This window comes from Macaca mulatta, chromosome 1 (genome assembly GCF_049350105.2).
Source record: "Macaca mulatta isolate MMU2019108-1 chromosome 1, T2T-MMU8v2.0, whole genome shotgun sequence".
Classification (NCBI taxonomy): domain Eukaryota; kingdom Metazoa; phylum Chordata; class Mammalia; order Primates; family Cercopithecidae; genus Macaca; species Macaca mulatta.
In genome coordinates, this window is record NC_133406.1 from 65,368,170 (window position 1) to 65,391,896 (window position 23,727).

General features: G+C 40.6%; 2 protein-coding genes and 1 long non-coding RNA gene across 11 annotated transcripts in view; 2 read left to right on the plus strand and 1 right to left on the minus strand.

Annotated features, from left to right (window-relative positions):
* The window catches only part of CR1 (complement C3b/C4b receptor 1 (Knops blood group)), a 132,855-nt gene extending 120,963 nt beyond the window's left edge, over nt 1–11,892 (plus strand). For 2 of the 3 annotated variants that reach the window (XM_078005098.1, XM_078005092.1), the window contains 2 exons: nt 2,223–2,305; nt 9,832–11,892. In XM_078005098.1, coding sequence (XP_077861224.1) covers nt 2,223–2,265 — 43 coding nt within the window. In that variant the 3' untranslated portion in view covers nt 2,266–2,305; nt 9,832–11,892. The remainder of the gene's footprint in view (nt 1–2,222; nt 2,306–9,831) is intronic. The other variant, XM_078005100.1, reaches the window with a different exon arrangement.
* LOC144341548 (uncharacterized) overlaps nt 1–23,727 on the minus strand; it is a 119,778-nt gene that overhangs the window by 69,448 nt on the left and 26,603 nt on the right. The window lies entirely within an intron of this gene.
* Nucleotides 15,234–23,727, plus strand: part of CR1L (complement C3b/C4b receptor 1 like) — a 101,187-nt gene continuing 92,693 nt past the window's right edge. For 3 of the 7 annotated variants that reach the window (XR_013418497.1, XR_013418499.1, XM_078005120.1), the window contains exon 1: nt 15,234–15,467. Coding sequence is in view for 2 of the 7 variants with exons in the window: in XM_078005120.1 (XP_077861246.1) it covers nt 15,371–15,467 (97 nt within the window). In the remaining 5 variants the exon portion in view is untranslated. Of the gene's footprint in view, nt 15,468–15,655; nt 15,807–23,727 lie in introns of those variants that run through there. The other 4 variants (XR_013418502.1, XR_013418500.1, XM_078005122.1 and 1 more) reach the window with 2 other exon arrangements.

Consider the following 23,727-nt stretch of genomic DNA (forward strand, 5'->3'; position numbering starts at 1 on the left):
AAGGTTATTGATACCAAAGAAGTTAGAAAGTACTTCAGGAGTTGGAAACTTCTTTATTTTTTTATAGGATGATTATTGTCATTTCCACTGATTTGGGGTGATCACTCTAAGTCAGTGCAGTGACAGTCACTACTCTTTCAAAGCATTCCTGTAATTTCCTGGATTTATGCTATGAAACTTTGAGAAGTAGTATGCTTTTCTTTTTCTTGTGGAACCCAAGCATTTGCTGCTTGTTTGTACCTCCAAGTCTTCCAGCTTCCCGTAAATGCACAGAGTCACTTTAATGTCCTCTGGAGACTTTCACTTTACCTCCCCAGCCTCCAACCCCCTTGATTTCTGACTTCCACTGAATTCTCTACTTCATTTGGCCTCTTTGACTGCCCCTTCTTTTGGTCCTCACTCCCTTGGGCTTATTAAATGCCTAACCTTTCATTCTACCTATTCAAAGCAGGCTTACTGCAAGCTGTTGTGTAGTACATATTGCTGAAGATTTGGGGTGAAAAGAAAAATTATACCATAATCGAAAGTGGTATACATCAATATTAGAAATCACTGAACTAAAAAATAGCTAGCACACCAGGGACCTGAAAACTACCACCTGTGAGCCAAATCCAGCTGGCCACTTATTTTTGTAAATAAAGTTTTCCTGGGGCACAGCCACATGCATTCGTTTGTCTACTGTCTCTGGCTCCCTTTTATACTACAACAGCAGAGCTGAGTAGTTGCCACAGAGACCCCAAAAGCCAAAAGTATTTACTATCTGGCCCTTTAGTGGAAGACTTTGCTAACCCCTGAACTATATCATACTATGAGAAATTTCTCACTGGCTAGTTCCCCTTTTAACCTGGGCTTTCCATCCTCTTCCCAGGCCTCTCCCTCTCAGTGGATGCTCCCCTCTTTTGTTCAAATCTTTACTGCATTCTCGAGGTATGCAGTAAATACAGGCATTTAGACTCTCGGGCTTCTTGCAAATACAAAACTCCATTTTTCTTTAACATCCAGAGCCAAATAAATGGCTATGCCCAAGAATCCTAAAATGTCCTACCCATAGGTGTTCGGGGCATTTTCAGGAACAAGATCATCATATGCCCTAGAACAGAATTAGGCCAGTCCTGTAGAAAGCAGAAGCAAAAGCACCACAGTCATTACTAAATTTCCTTTCTTTATGTCCCACCTCTTTCTCATATACATGCGCATTAATCTAAACCTGGCATGTTATACCTACACACATCAGAAATCCTAAATTCAACAGAGGACAGTGGAAGGGGCCACAAGAAAAGGAAAGGAAGTGGAAAAAGGTATTTTATAGTTAACCAATATAAGTAGAAGCAATTCAAACTTTTCTAAACAAAAAATTACAGATTATGTCCTATTTTCTCCTATAATAGAAATGAATTTGCAATGCCCTATTTATTATCTGTCTTCCTAGTCGCTTTGCTTCTAGCTTACCTGTCATTACTGTTTATGAAAACAAATAAAATATGCAATGCTTTTTTGAAATTCAGGATTGGTATTTTACTTTTTGAAGCTTTAACGTCTGTCCTGATTCTTCTCAGATGGGCATTTGTATACACTGGGGGATACATGGTTAATGCTAATGTACCAATGGGATATAAAAATCATAAGATGAAAATGGCATGGTTTCCTAGAGAATATATTTTTCTAGTGTTACTCCAATTGTTCAAATAAAAATTGTATTATTTCAACATTAACACAAACACATTTATAAGGGAGCAAAAGACAAATAAATAATGCAGGAAGTTTAAGATAAAATAAGATAGAAAATATTGTGTTTTCAGGGATGCTTTAACCTATATCTCCAAAGTTCTTGGGTGAGGCATTCATTTTCCTTTACTCTCAGAGTGCCGTGCGGGAAAAGTCAGGCAGAACTGATTCAGAGCCAGCTGCGTGGCCACCCATTTACAAACAGACAAAATAACAGCAGACTGTGAGAACAACAACCATTTTTACAAGAGTCCATTTTAAAAATATTCCACAATGATAAATTGTTTGATTTAGCCTCATTCCTGTCAGATTACCTGCCTAAAACACTTTTCCACCTTTCTTTCTATCTAAATTCCCTGAACCCAGCTCAGAATTCAATCAACCAAGATGCTCTCCCAAATAACTCTAGTCCAAAATGGTGTCTCTCTTTGAAACTCACGTTTCCTGACTACACCGTTTAAAAAATAAATCACCTTATTTTGTTTTTCGGTTCCAAGATGGCTGAATAGAAACAGCTCCCGTCTACAGCTCCCAGTGTGAGTGACGCAGAAGACGGGTGATTTCTGCATTTCCAACTGAGGTACCGGGTTCATCTCATGGGGCCTTGTCGGACAGTGGGTGCAGGACAGTGGGTGCAGCCCATCAAGCATGAGCCGAAGCAGTGCGAGGCATCGTCTCACCCGGGAAGCACAAGGGGTCAGGGAATTCCCTTTCCTAGCCAAGGGAAGCTGTGACAGATTGCACCCGGAAAATTGGGTCACTCCCACCCGAATACTGTGCTTTTCCAATGATCTTAGCAAACGGCACACCAGGAGATTATATCCCGTGCCTGGCTCGGAGGGTCCTACGCCCACGGAGTCTTGCTCATTGTTAGAACGGCAGTCTGAGATCAAACTGCAAGGTGGCAGCAAGGCTGGGGGAGGGGCACCCACCATTGCTGAGGCTTGAGTAGGTAAACAAAGTGCCTGGAAGCTCGAACTGGGTGGAGCCCACTGCAGCTAAAGGAGGCCCACCTGCCTGTGTAGACTCCACCTCTGGGGACAGGGCATAACCAAACAAAAGGCAGGAGAAACCTCTGCAGATTTAAATGTCCCTGTCTGACAGCTTTGAAGAGAGTAGTGGCTCTCCCAGCATGGAGTTTGAGATCTGAGAACGGACAGACTGCCTCCTCAAGTGGGTCCCTGACCCCCGAGTAGCCTAACTGGGAGGCAACCCTAAGTAGGGGCAGACTGACACCTCCCACAGGTGGGTACCCCTCTGAGATGAAGCTTCCAGAGGAATGATAGGGCAGCAGCATTTGCTGTTCAGCAATATTTGCTGTTCTGCAGCCTCCACTGCTGATACCCAGGCAAACAGGGTCTGGAGTGGACCTCCAGCAAACTCCAACAGACTTGCAGCTGAGGGTCCTGACTGTTAGAAGGAAAACTAATAAACAGAAAGGACAACCACACCAAAACTCCATCTGTACGTCACCATCATCGAAGACCAAAGGTACATAAAACCAGAAAGATGGGGAAAAAACAGAGCAGAAAAGCTGAAAATTCTAAAAATCAGAGCACCTCTCCCCCTCCAAAGGAACACAACTCCTCACCAGCAATGGAACAAAGGTGGATGGAGAATGACTTTGACAAGTTGAGAGAAGAAGGCTTCAGACAATCAAACTTCTCAGAGCTAAAGGAGGAAGTTCGAACCCATCACAAAGAAACTAAAAACCTTGAAAAAAGATTAGACAAATGGCTAACTAGAATAACCAGTATAGAGAAGTCCTTAAATGACCTGATGGAGCTGAAAACCATGGCATGAGAACTACGTGACGAATGCACAAGCTTCAGTAGCTGATTTGATCAACTGGAAGAAAGGGTATCAGTGAGTGACAATCAAATGAATGAAATGAAGTGAGAAGAGAAGTTTAGAGAAAAAAGAGTAAAGATAAATGAACAAAGCCTCCAAGAAATATGGGACTATGTGAAAAGAACAAATCTCATCTGATTGGTGTACCTGAAAGTGACTGGCAGAATGGAACCAAGTTGGAAAACACTCTGCAGGGTATTACTCAGGAGAACTTCCCCAACCTAGCAAGGTAGGCCAACATTGAATTCAGGAAATACAGAGAATGCCACAAAGATACTCCTCTAGAAGAGAAACTCCAAGACACATAATTGTTAGATTCACCGAAGTTGAAATAAAGGAAAAAATGTTAAGGGCAGTCAGAGAGAAAGGTCAGGTTACTCACAAAAGGAAGCCCATCAGACTAACAGCAGATCTCTCGGCAGAAACTCTACAAGCCAGAAGAGAGTGAGGGCCAATATTCAACATTCTTAAAGAAAAGAATTTTCGACCCAGAATTTCATATCCAGCCAAACTAAGCTTCACAAGTGAAGGAGAAATAAAATCCTTTACAGACAAGAAAATGCTGAGAGATTTTGTCACCACCAGGCCTGCCCTACAAGAGCTCCTGAAGGCAGCACTAAACATAGAAAGGAACAACCGGTACCAGGCACTGCAAGAACATGCCAAATTGTAAAGACCTTTGATGCTAGGAAGAAACTGCATCAACTAACGAGCAAAATAACCAGCTGATATCATAATGACAGGATCAAATTCACAGATAACAGTATTAACCATAAATGTAAATGTGCTAAATGCCCCAATTAAAAGACACAGACTGGCAAATTGGATAAAGAGTCAAGACCCATCGGTGTGCTGTATTCAGGAGACCCATCTCATGTGCAGAGACACACATAGGCTCAAAATAAAGGGATGGAGGAAGATCTACCAGGCAAATGGAAAACAAAAAAAGGCAGGGGTTGCAATTCTAGTATCTGATAAAACAGACTTTAAACCATCAAAGATCAAAAGAGACAAAGAAGGCTATTACATAATGGTAAAGGGATCAATTCAACAGGAAGAGCTAACTATCCTAAATATATATGCACCCAATACAGGAGCACCCAGATTCATAAAGCAAGTCCTTAGAGACCTACAAAGAGACTTAGACCCCCAAACAATAATAATGGCAGACTTTAACACCCCACTGTCAGCATTAGACAGATCAACGAGACAGATAGTTAACAAGGATATCCAGGAATTGAACTCAGTTCTGCACCAAGTGGATCTAATAAACTTCTACAGAATTCTCCACCCCAAATCAACAGATTATACATTCTTCTCAGCACCACATCACACTAATTCCAAAGTTGACCACATAGTTGGAAGTAAAGCACTCCTCAGCAAATGTAAAAAACAGAAATTATAACAAACTGTCTCTCAGACCGCAGTGCAATCAAACTAGAACTCAGGATTAAGAAACTCACTCAAAACTGCTCAACTACATGGAAACTGAATAACCTGCTCCTGAATGACTACTGGGTACACAACGAAATGAAGGCAGAAATAAAGATATTCTTTGAAACCAATGAGAACAAAGACACAACATGCCAGAATCTCTGGGACACATTTAAAGCAGTGTGTAGAGGGAAATTTATAGCACTAAATGCCCACAAGGGAAAGCAGGAAAGGTCTAAAATCAACACCGTAATATCACAATTAAAAGAACAAGAGAAGCAAGAGCAAATACATTTAAAAGCTAGCAGATGGCAAGAAATAACTAAAATCAGAGCAGAACTGAAGGAGATAAAGACACAAAAACCCTTCAAAAAATCAATGAATCCAGGAGCTGGTTTTTTGAAAAGATCAACAAAATTGATAGACCGCTAGCAAGACTAATAAAGAAGAAAAGAGAGAAGAATCAAACAGACGCAATAAAAAATGATAAAGGGGATATCACCACTGACCCAATACAAACTACCATCAGAGAATACTATAAACACTTCTAGGCAAATAAACTAGAAAATCTAGAAGAAATGGATAAATTTCTGGACACATACACCCTCCCAAGACTAAACCAGAAGAAGTTGAATCCCTGAATAGACCAATAATAGGCTCTGAAATTGAGGCAATAATTAATAGCCTACCAACCAAAAAAAGTCCAGGACCAGACGGATTCACAGTCGAATGCTACCAGAGGTACAAGGAGGAGCTGGTACTATTCCTTCTGAAATTGTTCCAATCAATAGAAAAAGAGGGAATACTCCCTAACTCATTTTGAGCCCAGCATCATGCTGATACCAAAGCCTGGCAGAGACACAACAAGAAAAGAGAATTTTAGACCAATGTCCCTGATGATCATCAATGCAAAAAATCCTTAATAAAATACTTGCAAACCAAATCCAGCAGCACATCAAAAAGCTCATCCACCATGATCAAGTGGGCTTCATCCCTGGGATGCAAGGCTGGTTCAACATATGCAAATCAATAAACGTAATCCAGCATATAAACAGAACCAAAGACAAAAACCACATGATTATTTCAATAGATGCAGAAAAGGCCTTTGACAAAATTCAACAGCCCTTCATGCTAAAAACTCTCAATAAATTAGGTGTTGATGGGACGAATCTTAAAATAATAAGAGCTATTTATGACAAACCCACAGCCAATATCATACTGAATGGGCAAAAACTGGAAGCATTCCCTTCGAAAACTGGCACAAGACAGGGATGCCCTCTCTCATCACTCCTATTCAACATAGTGTTGGAAGTTCTGTCCAGGGCAATCAGGCAGGAGAAAGAAACAAAGGGTATTCAATTAGGAAAAGAGGAAGTCAAATTGTCCCTGTTTGCAGATGACATGATTGTATATTTAGAAAACCCCATTGTCTCAGCCCAAAATCTCCTTAAGCTGATAAGCAACTTCAGCAAAGTCTCAGGATACAAAATCAAAGTGCAAAAATCACAAGCATTCTTATACAACAATAACAGACAAACAGAGATCCAAATCATGAGTGAACTCCCGTTCACAATTGCTTCAAAGAGAATAAAATACCTAGAAATCCAACTTACAAGGGATGTGAAGGACCTCTTCAAGGAGAACTACAAACCACTGCTCAACAAAATAAAAGAGGACACAAACAAATGGAAGAAAATTCCATGCTCATGGATAGGAAGAATCAATATCGTGAAAATGACCATACTGCCCAAGGTAATTTATAGATTCATTGCCATCCCCATCAAGCTACCAATGACTTTCTTCACAGAACTGGAAAAAACTACTTGAAAGTTCATACAGAAGCAAAAAAGAGCCTGCATTGCCAAGTAAATCCTAAGCCAAAAGAACAAAAAGTGGAGGCATCACACTACCTGACTTCAAACAATATTAAAAGGCTACAGTAACCAAAACAGCATGGTACTGGTACCAAAACAGAGATGTAGACCAATGGAACAGAACAGAGCCCTCAGAAATAGTACCACACATCTACAACCATCTGATCTTTGACAAACCTGACAAAAACAAGCAATGGGGAAAGGATTCCCCATTTAATAAATTGTGCTGTGAAAACTGGCTGGCCATATGTAGAAAGCTGAAACTGGATCCCTTCCTTACACCTTGTACAAAAATTAATTCAAGATGGATTAAAGACTAAATGTTAGACCTAAAACCATAAAAACCCTAGAAGAAAACTTAGGCAATACCATTCAGGACATAGGCATGGGCAAGAACTTCATGTCTAAAACACCAAAAGCAATGGCAACAAAAGCCAAAATTGACAAATAGGATCTAATTAAACTAAAGGGTTTCTGCACAGCGAAAGAAGCTACAATCAGAGTGTACAGGCAACCTACAGAATGGGAGAAAAATTTTGCAATCTACTCAACTGATAAAGGGCCAATATCCAGAATCTACAAATAACTCAAACAAATTTATAAGGAAAAAAACAACCCATCAAAAAGTGAGCAAAGGATAAGAACAGATATTTCTCAAAAGAAGACATTTATGCAGCCAACAGACACATGAAAAAGTGCTCATCATCACTGGTCATCAGAGAAATGCAAATCAAAATCACAATGAGAAACCATCTCACACCAGTTAGAATCGCTATCATTAAAAAGTCAGGAAACAACAGTTGCTGGAGAGGATGTGAAGAAATAGGAACACTTTTACACTGTTGGTGGGACTGTAAATTAGTTCAACCATTGTGGAAGATAGTGTGGCCTCTAGATCCTCAAGGATCTAGAACTAGAAATACCATTTGACCCAGCCATCCCATTACTGGGTATATACCCAAAGGATTATAAATCAGGCTGCTATAAAGACACATGCACACGAATGTTTATTGTGACACTATTCACAATAGCAAAGACTTGGAACCAACCCAAATGTCCATCAATGATAGACTGGATTAAGAAAGTGTGGCACATGTACACCATGGAATACTATGTAGCTGTAAAAAACGATGAGTTCATGTCCTTTGTAGGGACATGGATGAAGCTGGAAACCATCACTGTCAGCAAACTATCACAAGGACAAAAAAACCGAACACCGCATGTTCTCACTCATAGGTGGGGGTTGAGCAATGAAAACACTTGGACACAGGAAGTGGAACATCACACACCGGCGTCTGTCGTGGGGTCGGGGCAGCAGCGAGGGATAGCATTAGGAGATATACCTAATGTAAATGAAGAGTTAATGGTTGCAGCACACCAACATGGCACATGTATACATATGTAACAAACCTGCGCATTGTGCACGTGTACCCTAGAACTTAAAGTATTAAAAAATAAATAAATAAACGATTTTAACAGTAATATCTCTTCATTATTAAAAACAAGAAATAGGAGAAAATATTAAAAATGTAAAAATTACCTGCAATAATCTCTACCTAGTAGTATTCTTAAGCATCTTTGCATATTATTTTACATTTGCATATACACCTTGAGATTATATTGATTGCGCAATATTGAATTCTGCTTTTTTTACAAACTGACAAACATTTCTCCCATCATTATAACACTACATAACCTATAGTTATTGACATTTCATGTGTTGTCTTTTTGCCTGATAACTCTATTGCATTCATGTACTTGCTTCATCTACTATTCAAACCTTCTTAGCCACTTACAATGTGCCATACATTGTGCTTATGTGTTTTCTTTTCCATGCTAAATTAACTTCTGATGAATAGAGACAATTTTTTAAAGATCTCCCCAATCTCTGAGTATAGATAATCAAAGGAGAAATGTTCAGTAATCAACTGAGCTTATTAATCGAGAAATGAAATTATGAAAATTTCATTTATCCTCAAGTTTTTGGAAATACTCTTACATCAAAGTACACCTCAAATTGTGTACACTGACTATTGATCACTTTTTGGTAGGTATAAAGTACTTAAAAATTTTGTTTCAACTTTCCCTTTTAAGGTTGGAATTTTGACCACAGTGTTCCACAGGAACAAAGTGAATCATCTGTAGCAAAATATGCTAGTCAAGAAGTGAGTTAGAATCTGTGCAAGCGTTAAGACCTTTTGCACCCAGGTTCTGGGGCGGAGTAAAGAGGCAGGCTCCAAAGACATAGCTGTGTGTTGGACATGAAAGTGTTTGGAGGAATACAGGTAACAGGTGATGCTGCGAAGTCTTGTGAGATAGAAGGAGAACAAAGATGAGGAATCTGGTGGCAGTAATAACTGGGGAGCAGATAAACTGGAGGGACTCATCAGGAGGTCTGTCAGTTGGTGGAAGGACACCATTCCTGGCCTTAAAAGGAGAAGCTCCAGCACAGCTGGGGAAGCATGTGGATACCTTGTACTAAATCTACTACTGCAGCTCATTCTTAACTGTAATTAGAAGAGAAGGACATGCTTTCTGATGCTGACCCCTCCAAGATGACCAGTTCCTATTTCTGCCCCCTGCTACCAACATGGTTTAGAACAACAGACTCAAAAAAATCATTTATTCTGTTATGGGTGACCTGTACATTTTCTAGAATGGAATGAGGCTCTTTATTTAGTAGCTCAACTCTGAGAACACTTTTTCTTTGGACACAAAAAAGGAAAAGGTCAAGTTAATCATTAATCTCTCTCTTATTTACTAATGTCTCCATTTGTGCCATACTTTCTGTGTCCTACACAGCAGCCATCACAGAGGGCAATAAACACTTCTAATGACCTTGTAATTTATATGGAAATTCTAGCATCACGATTATCAGCCTGTAAATTCTGGGTAGTTCAATTGTCGACCATGCTGTTAACTAAATGAAAACATCCTGTTATTTCAGTGTCCTTCCTTGACAAAGTACTATACAGCTGAAGAACATCTCCAGGTACAATTTTGGTTGGAAAGGAGCCAATTGATTTCAACAGAATCAGATCTGAGCTTCATAAAGTCTTTGAAGTGACTTCACAGAGATGCAGACACGTGCACTTGAAGATGCTGCCGCTTCCCCAGTACCTAGCAAAGTTCCCCCCTCTTTGTGTGCATCACTGTGAAACCCCCACCCTTCTGCCTCGTGCTAAACGCACACAGTACCTAGTCAGGGGAAAAGACTGCTTTTAGGAGATAGAAAATGGTTTGAATTACTTAAAGGAATAAGGTGTTGCCTGGAATTGCTGGTTTATAAGTTGGTCATTTTTCTTTTTTAAAATATTTGTAATATGGAATGTGCTCATTAAGGAGAGCTTGGAAAATGCAGAAAGTTATGAAAAATAAGTCACATATGATTATGCTACCTAGTGATAACCACTCCTAATATTTGATTCATTTTCTGCCTTTCTTCTTTCACATATGTGTTTTTTTACACATGTACTTTTCTCCCCTTAGTTTCCTTTTATTTTATAGAGCAGAACCCTAGTCTTTTAAACAGTTTGGAGTGAAATATATGCTATATCAGTTTTTACTTTCTCTAGGGAGAAAAATTAATTTACTAGAGAGGCATGAAATGATTATGGGAAGGGTGGTTAAGACTACTCAAGAGAAATATTTGGAAAATAAGCTTTGGATATTTTCTAAGCTTTATTTCAAAAGCACTTTTTGCTATGTTCTTTATAAAAAACATAATAAAAATTGAAATGAAAGAATAATTGTTATTACAAAAGTAACTAGCTTAGTTTTGTATGGATTCAGAATATACTAAATTAACTTTTTAAAACATAAATTTTTAAAAATATATTAAAATAATATGTTCTGATATTTTTAAAATAAATGAGCTTGTGCTCTTCAACCTGTCCACATCTTTAGAGAATAAAAATGTGTTATGTTATTATGGGCTATGCTAACATATGGGCTATGTTATTATGGGCTATGCTAACATCAGAATATTTCTGGATATTTAAGAATAGCTTTATATATGACTACTGCTCATTTCTGTGTAATTCTGTTTAACAGTTGCTTTAAAGGTGAATTCTGCCACCTTTACTTTGATAGCAATATAAGGAGTAAGATAGACATGAACCTGAATTTCAATTTAAAATCATGGAAGAGAGGGGAAAAAAACAGCTTAAGAAAAAATCAACTGATAAAGGGCAAGAAAAAAAAATGCAACTTACATCACAAAGGCTAATTGCTTTATTGTTTAGAGAGTACTTAAAAATTCAAAGACCAAACTTCTCTCCACCCCACAAAAATGGGCAAAGGACATACAGCTAGGTCACCAAGAAAGAAGGGCAAGTAGGTGGTGAATATATGTAAATATACTTGACAGGACTTTTGCTTAGTTGGATCTTTAGCAAATCTCTTTTATTTCTTGGGATTTTGAAGAAGTAACTTTTAAAGGAAGACTAGAAACAACGTGATTAGGAATTGGTCTTTTTTGAATTAAAATTTCCCATCACAAGAAAAAAAAAATCCTGTGTTCTCTTTTTTTCCAAAATGGAGTAGGTCAGTGAGCAATGTGATTAATAAATATGCAATACCTGTGACTTTTGTTTTGTTTTGGAGACAGGGTCTTGCTTTGTTACCCAGGCTGGAATGCAGTGGTGCTATCTAGGCTTACTGCAACCTCACCTGTAACTTTTTAATTGCAAGAAAGCCAAAAGATTTTTTTCTATTACATCAGTTATAATGAGAAATACTGTATATGCTAACTATGAGTAAAATACTATATTGCCTAACTTGTATTATTAAGCAATTCTGCTGACCTGAGACCTTACATTTTCATCTGAAAAGCAGGGACTGGACACCAATTGCCCTCTGAAGTTATTCCTAGTCCTAATATTCTTTGTTTTGCTTGCTTTTCTGGCACACTTAAGTGTGTAGTATAAAGTTTATGATGCTTAAATGAAATTTTCTGTCTCTACCATTATAATGAGAAGGGAATAAAATACTTTATTTTGCAAATCTACTTATGGAATATAGTTCTGTACCTGATTGTTTTCATAATCCCTGTGTTGATGTGTAATGCCACAGACATGCTCTTGATGGTAACAGGAAAGAAAATCAGACACAGCTAAACATAAAGGTCAGTTGGCTGTCAGGTGTAAATAGAGGGTCATTCATGCTGCTACACTTGCTCCTGAAAAGCATAATGTAAATACAGTATACTAATTTAGGAGGCAAAGAACATGTATCATGGTTCTTTTGTTTGTTTGTTTTTTTCTTTTTTCTTTTTTCTTTGAGATGAAGTCTTGCTCTGTCACCAGGCTGGAGTGCAGTGGCGCGATCTTGACTCACTGCAACCTCCGCCTCCCGAGTTCAAGCAATTCCCCTGCCTCACCCTCCTGAGTAGCTGGGACTACAGGTGTGTGCCACCATGCCCAGCTAGTTTTTTGTATTTTAGTAGAGACAGGGTTTCACCATGTTGGCCAGGATGGTCTAGATCTCCCAACCTCGTGATCTGCCTGCCTCGGCCTCCCAAAGTGCTGGGATTACAGGCATGAGCCACTGTGCCCAGCCCTAACATCAAATTTTAAAAGAGTTGACCACAGTTTAATGATATCCGCACACCAGCCTCCACCCACACTGCCCTTCATAAGCCCCTTAAAGGAGATCCCATGGTTCTAAACCTGGTCCACAAACACACATATCCTCCATTCTCTCCTTTTCTTCTCTTTGGCAGTTTGACAAAATCTTTAGGGGGAGTTGGAGGAAACAATCTCCTAAATCCACTTCATTCAAAACTGTGGCTTCAAGTTCTACCCCTGTTAAGGCCTCAGGAAGTTCATTGTCGACACCTTCCCTTTGAATTCAGTCACTAAAATGATCTCAAGGCTAAGGGATAGACCACAGCTCCACTTCACAAGTAAGCTTGCAACACCTGATTAAGGAAAGTTTGCGGTGCAGACAATTGTAGTTCATCCCTTTTACAGACAGATCTCAATTTGTTTTCTAGGGTCTAAAATTATTTAAATCAAAATCTCTCAGAAATTTCTGGACATTTGGTAAATTCATGCTGGAGGAGAACTGGCAGAGACATGTTAAGTGCACTTGACCACAAGAACCATTTATTTCATCCAATATTTACCAGCTATTCATTGTACGCCTATTATAGATTTTGGCACTGGAGATATTATAAGAAAACTCTATCCCTGACTTACGGAACTCATCCCCAAAAATAGGAAACAAGGCTCAGAACCATTCAAATGAAGCTTCAGTTAACTCAAATAAAAATTAGTTTCATAAATGTAATGTGAAAGTCTTTGAGTATGTTAAGAATGGCTTGATTAACCTCAGGGATAGAAATTTGACTGATTGAAAGAAAGTTTCAATAAAATACCAATCTTTGAGTTTAATCTGACACCTGAAACTAGGAAATCAAATAATAACCACATTTTTTTTCTATACTTTATAATAATTTTTCTCATGAGAAAAAGGCATCTTTCTTCCAAGCCTGAAAATAAATGGAGAATTTTTAATATCTATTGTTGTGGAGAACAATGAATAGACTACCTACTTTCACAAATAATTGCTGGCATTGAACCACAGAACATGTCTGTCATATCGCTCCTTCACGCCATACATTAACAGGAATAATAATTTCCTCTCATTGAGTTTCCTATTCACTATCCCCTTAATTATACCTCCTTTAATTACTGTCATGGAGTGCCTGAATTTTATAATCCAAGATACTAAGATGTTTATTTGATATACTACCACACTCAATGTATTGTATTCTTTGCCAAAACTTTGAAAATTTTTGGGAAGAGGAAATTCCATGGTTTGGTGAACCCAGAAAGTCTTCAGTACATCTCAGTTATAGAACTGTATTAAATACATTTAAACTCTATAATTCCATAAGACCTATTTTAGGTTTATACACTGAGCATCCAATTTCTCACCATCCTCTCATACAAACCCTGTGTAATACAAGTTCTACTTCCATAACTCCGTGAACAAAACAGCAACTGATACATAGGTTTGATTTTTTTAACACATTTTCTTTACCTTATTCTAAACGTAACATAGGGTCAACAAAGAAAAAGAAAACTGAAAAGCACAAGGAAAGTGAAATATCTATAATGTTATCAACCATTGTTAATTTTGTTGTGTTCCAAACTATTTTATACATATATATATAGAGAGAGAGCACTTTTGTTTTAATAAAAGGACTGCCAAAAGGCACATGCCAATTTGGACTCTGCTTTTTCCACTTACAATTATATCATAGTTTGTCATATTTGGTATACTTTTGCAATACTTGCTGCATAGAATTCCATCACGCAAAGGTAACTACCAGAAATTCCTTATTACTTTTGCTAGACACTTAGGGTTTACTTTTTTCCAAAAATTATAAATCTTTGATCACAGCTCTAATGATTTCTCTGGGAACTGATAGCCTAACACAAGTCATGTCCACTTTAAGACTTTTAACATTCTGAAAAGTTATGTTACAAACAGAGTGCTAGTCCCCCTGCAACACGTTCACTCACATTGGCTGACGTTTTAATTCTTTGCCAGTCTGAGGGGAAGAGATGTCAACTCTTTTTGTTTGCTCTTTTAATGCCTGTCATGTTCCCTTTTTTTTCCTTTTACCAGTCATACTGGTTTACTCAGAACCCTGCAAATCAATCCTGCTCACTCTTAATTTTCCAGTATTGTTCCTGAGATTATTTCACCAGAAAACTTCTCCCCCTTATCCACTTCGCCTAACAATTTCTACCCATCCCAATCCTCCTGCATTCATTGCTTCCAGGAATTTGGCACTTAGGACACCCTTGTCCTTACATTGTTCATGCATGCATATTTCGTCTTCAATAAAACATTTAGTTGCTCAAGGGCAGGGGCCCCATAGAGTCTCAATATGCTAACGGCCTGGTGTTGCTTAATAAATTAGATTCTGACGGGTCCTCTCCAGGGAGGGAAGCAAAGAGCAAATTACCTTAGCGGCTGGGAGTGCAGAAGCCAACCCTTTGAGACTGTGAAAACAAGACGGCCCCGAGACGACACAGTAGCAGGCATTCAAGCAAGAAAAACTCAAATATTGTTCCCAATAATGCCTGACTAATGCAAAATACCAAGTAAGGGCTAGTCGGTCCTGAGAGCCTGCAGTGCCCCAGGGTAAAATTAACCCTGACGGGCGCTGGCCCACGGTGTCCCCCTGCTAGGGCTCTGGACACGCCCTTTCTCCTCGAAGGCCAACGAGTTGCCCCTGTTCGCCGAGGCCCCGCCCCGCGGCCCGCCGATTGGCCCCAGCCGCCCCGGTGCCAACATTCAATTCCACCCCAAGCGCCCAGGCCACGCCCACCTGTCAAGCACCCTGGAAACTTTGTGAGTTTGGGGATTGTTGTGTCCAATAACCGGACTCAGAAGGGACTTCCCTGCTCGACTGGCTCTCGGTTTCTCTGCTCACCTCCGGATAAATTACGGGGTCTCCCGCATCGCGTATGGCGCCTCCCGTCCGCCTCGAGCGTCCTTTTCCTTCCCGGCGCTTTCCTGGGTTGCTTCTGGCGGCCCTGGTGTTGCGGCTGTCCTCCTTCTCCGGTAGGACCTGGGGGCGGGTTCCCGCGTCCGCAGCGAGGCTGGAGCTCTGCTCAGTCAGTCGGGCAGGAGGCCGTCGTGCGGGCTTGGAATGGAGAGAGAGGCCAGGGTTCTCCGAGGGGTGCAGTGCTCAGATCCCGGGGATATGTGGCGGCGAATGCGGGAACCACGCAGAGCCCAAGGTGAAGCTTGTTTGGTGGCGTGGTGCGCGCGGTCGGCATTTACGCAGGATCTGGTTGCATCCCCAAAAAAGGCGTGAATCGTGTTTTCGTGATTGAGCCCAATCAGCAAGGGGAACGCGGACTGGGCGCCCCAGGTGAGGGCTTGCTCTGGAGTGCACAGGTGCGTGGAAGTGTTGTTAGGGCCCGTGCTGTGCCCGTGGTGAGAGTTTGCCCTGTGTTCCCTTGGTGCCTTGGTGAGTGGGGTGTTCATTAGGGCTTGGACAGTACCCGCGATAAGGGTTGCAGTGCGTCTGCTGTGCCCCATGTGCTGGACTGGGCTGGGTGAGAGGGGCCTGGCCACGTGTTGCTGGGAGCGTGCTGTGCGCAAGTGGCCTGTGTGCGGAGTTCACTGTGGGCAAGACAGCTAGCTCACTGTTTGCTTTGAATGGAGTGAGCGCGCGGACTCTGGGTCTGGGAAGGGCATACTGGGTGAGAGAGCAGGCTCTCAGTGCCTGGTGTTAGAGAGGTGGTAAGGGTGCGCCATGCTTTTTGTGCCTGCTGGGAACAGACTCCGTGTTGCCTGAGATCATATTGGTCTTGGATTTTAAGTGGCTGCTTTTTTTGTGGGGGTGGGTGGGTCATGAGTCATCTTTCTGTTCCTAACCAATATAGACAGTATCTGATTCCATCACCTAATGGCGTTTTGACATTGTTTTCCTTCTTTTCATTACTTTGAGTCATATTTGAGAGGTGTGAAGCAACCTAAAAAACACTGGTAGCCAAACCTAGTGAGAAATTAATATCCTAACAAAGGAAGGCAAATAATGCTCATCTGTTTTTCCCCCACAGCTCATAAACTAAAGCTTAAGGCCTATCCCACTGTTTTGTATTTCATTGAATGGAATCAATACTTTTAAAAACACATGCTAGGCCAGGCACAGTGGCTCACGCCTGTGATCCCAGCACTTTGGGAGGCCCAGGCTGGGTGATTGCTTAAGCCCAGGAGTTCAAGATCAGCCTGGACAACATGCCAAAACCCCATGTCTACAAAAAATACAAAAGTTAGATGGGCATGGTGGTGTATGCCTGTGGTCCCAACTACTCAGGAGGCTGAGGTGGGAGGATTGCTTGAGCCCAGGAGGTGAAGGCTGCAGTGAGCTGTGATCATGCCACTGCACTCCAGCCTGGATGACAGAGTGAGACCCTGTCTGGGAAAAAAAAAAAAAAAAAAAGTCAAAAATACAGGCTTAAATACATGCTTATTGTGCAAAATGAACAAAATAAGAGGCTGTTTTTAATATTTTGGTATATTTCCTTCTGACTTTATTGTGCTTCATGTGTGTCTATGTCCAAATTATATTTAGCATTCTATTCCACCTACAGTTTGTACGTTGCATTTCTTTTCTTAGGAACATTCATTCAACAAATATGGGTCTTGTATGTCTGGTGCTATTACTCTGGTAGGCAATAACAAACCATTCCTATTTTCTTGATCCTTTTTCACTATTTGTTTACACACACGTACATGCAGGAAGATAAGCAGGGACTTTGTTTTGCTCATTGTTAAGTGCTCAGTGCCTGGAACACAGTAGGCAACCAATAGATATTTGCTAAAATGTATTGGGAGCGGCAGACATTAACGGAAACATAATAGTAACAAATATGTTATGAACCAAGGGAAGTGCTCTGGAGGAAAGCAGTATAATTTTCTGACAGCATTAACAAATGACTGGAGGGAGGGAAGGCTTTTCTTCTCATCAAACAAACAAAACTCTGCCACTTTGGGGCCTCTGTGCTTGCTGTTCCCTCAGCCCTGGAACATTCTCCCCCTGACCTGCTGCCTAAAAGGGCTCTTTCTTCTGCCAACTCAGCTAGAATGTTACCGCTTCAGAGACCTTCTTGGAACCCCCCAACTCAGGCTGAACACATACAACCCGGTTCAAATCCCTCTTGTAATGACCTTTTTAAAGTGATCTTTTCTGTGCTGTATCTTTCCCCATTAGAATGCAGGAATTTTCTCTGTCTTCTCACATTTGTGGTTCACAAAAGCCCCATTTGTTTGCCTCTGTATGAACACTAATTCAGTATCCATATAGACATCTGTTAAATACCAGAAAATTAAATATACTATTCAGCTGGAGCTGAGAGCCTAGGAAAAAGTTCCTCCTGCCTCCAAGAGGAAGGTTGTTTAAAGAGCTCTGCTCAGGATGGTCTTTCTGTGGTACCTAAAAAGCTAGGGCAGGGGCAGCTGAGGGCCAGGAAGGATCTGTCTCCGCTGTTTGTGTTGACTCTGCAGGGCTTCCAGTACTTCAGTCTTGCATCTCACCGATCATTAAAACGTTCATTTTGAAGGAGGGTGATGGGATTAGGGAGCAGTGGTGATAAGAAGAAAATGAAAGGACTTTTTTTAAAAAAAGATTAATGTTTAGAATAGGTTTAGTACTAGAAGTACACCCTGGGCATCATAAAGAGAGCCCACCTCTACAGAATATTAAAAACAAAATATTGGCCGGGCGCGGTGGCTCAAGCCTGTAATCCCAGCACTTTGGGAGGCCGAGACGGGCGGATCACGAGGTCAGGAGATCGAGACCATCCTGGCTAACACGGTGAAACCCCGTCTCTACTAAAAAAAAAAAATACAAAAAACTAGCCGGGCGAGGTGGCGGGCGCCTGTAGTCCCAGCTACTCGGGAGGCTGAGGCAGGAGAATGGCGTAAACCCGGGAGGCGGAGCTTGCAGTGAGCTGAGATCCGGCCACTGCACTCCAGCCTGGGCGGCAGAGCGAGACTCCGTCTCAAAAAAAAAAAAAACAAAAAAAACACACAAAATATTAGCCAGGTGTGGTGTTGCACGCCTGTGGTCCCAGCTACTTGGGAGGCTGAAGGGGGTGAGAGGGGAGGATCACTGGAGCCCCCATGGTCAAGGCCGCAGTGAGCCCTAATCATACCGCTGCACTCCAGCTTGGGTGACAGTGAGACCCCATCTCAAACACACACACACACACACACACACACACACACAACTAGAAGTTGAAGAAGACAATGAAAGCAATTTGAAATAGAGGAACATAGAATTATAAAATGAATAGGGTGCAACATGGACGATAACAAAACTAAAAATGAAGAGAAGGAGAAACAAGGTTAAGTTTGAGGTTGATAGGGTTAAATCCAGACAGGTATGAAACCTAGAGAAAGTAAAAATGAGAACTCACGATGCTAGGCAGAGAGAATACATGAATTAAAATAAACATTCAATTTTTCGAACAACTCAGTCTCACAAGGAGAAGGTTTTGTAAGCAGACAGTGCTGTGCATGGGAGACCTGCCTTCTCAAAGGTAGTTACCAAATGGTTTGAGATAGCAGAAGGAAACATGTATCAAATTTCAGGCAAGTCTCATTCAGTCCTCCAGAAGAGGAGCTGCTTTTTTGGACAAACCCCCCAGTCTCCTGTTGTGTGTGGTCTCTTCTGCCTATTTCAGGTGTTTTCCTTATTTCCAATGAAAGAAGACAAGATCAATAAGTTCTTATTGCTTCTTAGTTTCCTTACTCAGCATATTACCTTGCAAAAAGAGCAGTCCGTATCTGGTCACCTGCCAGGATACCAGAAGACTGGGAGATAGGCAGCACGAGAAATGGCCTAATCTTCTTTCTCCACTGTGCTGTAGAATGATTATTTTCAATATGAAGTTGGTTACAGTATATTCTTCACATTGTTTTGTGTTTGACAGCAGTGGACTTTGAGTACCAATTTTTTCGTGAATAGCTACTATGAGTGACATATTGTGCTGGGTGTTGTGGCCACATGGATGAATGAAGTCGGCCATGTTAACTATTAAACACAAAAGCATGTGATAATTACCTGAGAGATCCATGCAGGGGAGAGTCCAGGGGAAGGTGACTGATCACAACTTCCCAGGGAGAGGCAGAAAATGCTTCCTGGAGGAGATGATGGGTGGATTAAGGAAGATAAGAGTTGAGCAGGAGTTGTAGCTACCGGCCAGGGAGGAAGCATATTCAGAGCAGAGGGAGCAAGGTGCAAGGTGAGCAAAGGCACCAAGATGTGACACTGCTGGACTGCCAAGCTACTCAGTGTGGCAGAGTAGGGCAAAGGAGGCAAGAAAGAAGGGAGAGGATTAAATCACAGGGCGAGCAACTCTGAAAAGCAACAAGTTTGTCAGGAATAAACAATCACCATCATCAATTCAGACTTTGATATTATTCCCTGTCCTTTTAGGGCAGCTTGAGCCCTTTTGTTTGACTTAGCACAACCTGACTCCAAACTAGGGTTGTTTTAATTTCCCCAGACGCAGCAGCAGACAATTTCTTGAGGGCCTAATTGCAGATAGAGCTTGTTGGTGTCAGTGTGTGGGAGCTCCAGATGAATGGCCATAGTGGGAAGCAGTTTGGTAGTGGTTCAGCAGTGTGGCCTGGGAACCTAGCTGACTGGCCTGCCTCCTGGGTCTGCCACCTACCTGGAATGTGTTCTTGGGTTCCGATTGTGATGGGATTTGAAAGTCTCTAAGCTATGTTAGGAAGCTTTAGACATTATCCTGAGGTCATTGGAGAGCCATTGAAAGGTATCTGTCTTGGAAAAGCCTTGATTACTGTGCCATATAAATATTGCTCTGGTATCAATGTGAAAAATGAATTGAATGAAAGGTGGCAAGATAGGTATGGAGACCTATTTGGTTATGTCATGGTAATTCGGATAAGAAATGATAGTGGCTTGAATGAAAAGTAAAGGATACAACTACACAGAATAAATGGGCATTTCCATTGTGGAAACATAACTTGTTTGGGGTGGGGGTGTGTGTGTGTGTGTGTGTGTGTGTGTGTGTATGTGTATGTGTGTGTGTGTTGAATCAAAAGTGACTCTTGGGCCTCCCTATGTTTTTTGAGATAGACACATTCCAAGTAGAGCTGTGTGGGGAGGCAATTGAATATGTAGTTTTGGCACCCCAGCTAGAGATCTGGGATAGAGAGATATCCAGCTGGGAGGCAGCTGGTTATCAGTGGTAATGAAGTCAAAGAACCGTGTATATTCTCCCAGGGGGGGACCTGCAGAATAGAATCACAGGGAGTCCTCCAACAGACTTATCAGGGATATTACCTTGAAATGAGCCAGAGGACAAGCTGAAAACCAGAGTGGTTTGCTCTCCTAAAAGCCAAGGAGAGAGAACTCTTCAGGCAGAAGAGAGTGAGGGCAGAGTGATCAGTGCCTTTCATGTTATCAAGAGGGTAACTAAAACTATCGAGGGAGAGACTGTTAGGAGGAATTTAACAAGGAGGAGGCGTTTTAATGACTTGGAAAGTAGTTGAAGTGATTTTTGTAGACCTAGAAATGAGTAGGAAGTGAGAAATAAAATTGAAATAGGTAGATGTCAGAGTCTATGTTTTATGGGAGCAAAAAAGGTTTTAAATAGATTGGATAGTGGGAGAAGGAGCAAGATGGTGAGGTTTCATTGCTGTTTCAATTGTAGTCAGATACCATGCATTTCTAGTAATATCAATCTGGGCAGGGCTGTGGGTATGCGTGTACATTAGAGTTAATTTTTTGCAAGCAGGTGTGAATGTACAGAAATTGAACAGTTCCGTGGATCCAGTGTAGATTTTTTTTTTTTTTTTTTTTTTTTTTTTTTTTTGAGACAGAGCCTCGTTCTGCTGCCCAGGCTGGAGTGCAGCGGTGCAATCTCAGCTCACTGCAACACCTCCACCACCTGGGTTCAAGCAATTCTCCTGCGTCTGCCTCCCGAGTAGCTGGGACTACAGGCATGTGCCACCACACCTGGCTAATTTGTTGTATTTTTAGTAGAGACAGGGTTTCACCGTGTTAACCGGGATGGTCTCTATCTCCTGACCTCGTGATCCGCCTGCCTCGGCCTCCCAAACTGCTGGGATTATAAGCGTGAGCCACTGCGCCTGGCCCAGTGTAGATAACTCATTTTACTAAAACTCACCTGGAACTTTGGGGAAATTTCTGACTACACCTATCATATGATATAATGGCAACTACTGTTGAAGTATAGCATTGTAGCTTAATATTAATTACAATATAAAATATCTAGAAAAAATAAGTCAAGATACTGTTTCTCTGGAGGTAAGCATGTTTAGTTTGAAAATTTCCATAGGAAGAAAATTCAGTCTTCTGAAAACGTATTGCCAATAAGTGCATTGCAGGACATGATATATAAATAAAATATTGGACAGTATATATATGGAGAATTTTAGAATTTAGAATATGATATGAAATGAAAGTAAGATTTCACTTGGTTAGCGTTTTCTTGACCAGTCTGTCAACCTGAGGTAGGACCAAGATCAGGGAGTAAGAAAAAAAATGCTCCTTGGAGATCAAAATAGATCTATCTAATTTGGTTCTTCCCCTATAGAAGAGGTCTTTGCATTCTGTTGGCCCTTTAGGCTTTTACTTGATGTCTCCATCATCTTACTTTACAAGCCCACAGATAATTTGAGGAAGATGAGTTTCCACAATAGAAATGATAGGGAGAAAAAAAAACTACAAAAAAACAGAAGTAAAAAATTCTAGAAGCACAGCAATATAGTAGCTTTATTGTAGGGACATGCTGGATAAACAATCCAACAGCTACCTCAGGGAGCTTCTGAGGGAATGCATGACGCAATGATCAGTGAGACAAGATCAAATTGTGTTTGATGTTCAAGAAAGGAAAAACAATTCATGTAAGTCTACCCAAAGTAGTAAATTTTTTATATTTAAGTAGTGTGTATTCACTTATCAGATGCTCAGTTCACTCATGTGAAACCTGTGAAATAAAGTCTTATATTTTAGAATATTTGAGTTCATATTTACTTTGATCTATGAAATCCACTATGTTTATTTAATATTCACCTCTTACCATAACATTTCTTGAGCACCCACAAGGTGGGTAGAGTATAGTAGAAAAAGAAGAACATGGTCCTTGACCCCAGGAACTTGCCTTTTAAGAGAAGACAGCCTAAAGTGACAAGCTATTGTTAGTGTTTTAAACTATGGAAGAACAACCTGAGCAGAGTGCTCTGTACCGTAGAAAACTTCTTAGAGGAGAAGTTACTTTTGAAATGAATTTTTTTAAATGTCGGGAAAGATCCATCCATATATATTTTAAGACCAAAGACATTAATGCTGTCTCCTCAGTTTACTGTCAAATGTTTATTCCCAAAGAAACCAAAAGCTAATAGGATGTTACTTAAAACATGCAAGTCCCATTTCCTCCACTACTACCAGCACTCAGGTAAAAGCATGGAACAATCATTTAAAATCTTGCCACGGGCCTTCCTATTTTTTCTGTACTACCTACTGCCAGACCACAGTCCATGGCTGATGAAAGTGCTATCAGTACTTCGTCTTCATGTTCCTATTCTCTTATCCCTAGATGCCTGTGAGAAGCCACCAACATTTGAAGCTATGGAACTTGTTGGTAAACCAAAACCCTATTATGAGATTGGGGAACAAGTGTAAAAAAGGACAGTTCTACGTACCTCCTCTTGCCACCCATACTATTTGTGATCGGAATCACACATGGCTACCTGTCTCAGATGAACCCTGTTACAGTAAATAAACTAGTCTCTTTTTTTGTTTTCTGCTTGCTCGAGAGATTTGCACACATTTTAGGGTACGTATTCCACTATGGAGATGATGATTTTTTTCTTGTGAAATGAGGTTTAAGATAGCAATGCATTTTTGCAGACTTTGAGAAATTGAAATCGCCAAGAAATCTTTTTCTTGGCAATAGATTGCCTAGGTGAACATGAAACTGAAATTTGCTCTTATAATAGGTAAATAAAGAAAATAATATTCTCATGCATTCAAAACAGCAATGCAGAATTTTGATTTTGATTTGGATCTATTTAGAAACTGGATTGAAAGTCTCAGAATTATTTTCTTTTAGGAAAAACACGTCCATATATAGGGGATCCTTTGCATGGCCAACCAGTCCTTGCAAATGGTACTTATGAGCTTGGTTATCAAATACACTTTATTTGTAAAGAAGGGTAAGTAAGTTGCTCCTTAGAGGAAATAAGGAAAATGTTAGCAATTTTATTTTCATTTTGCTTCTCTTCTTAAGCATTCATATAAACTTTATTTAAT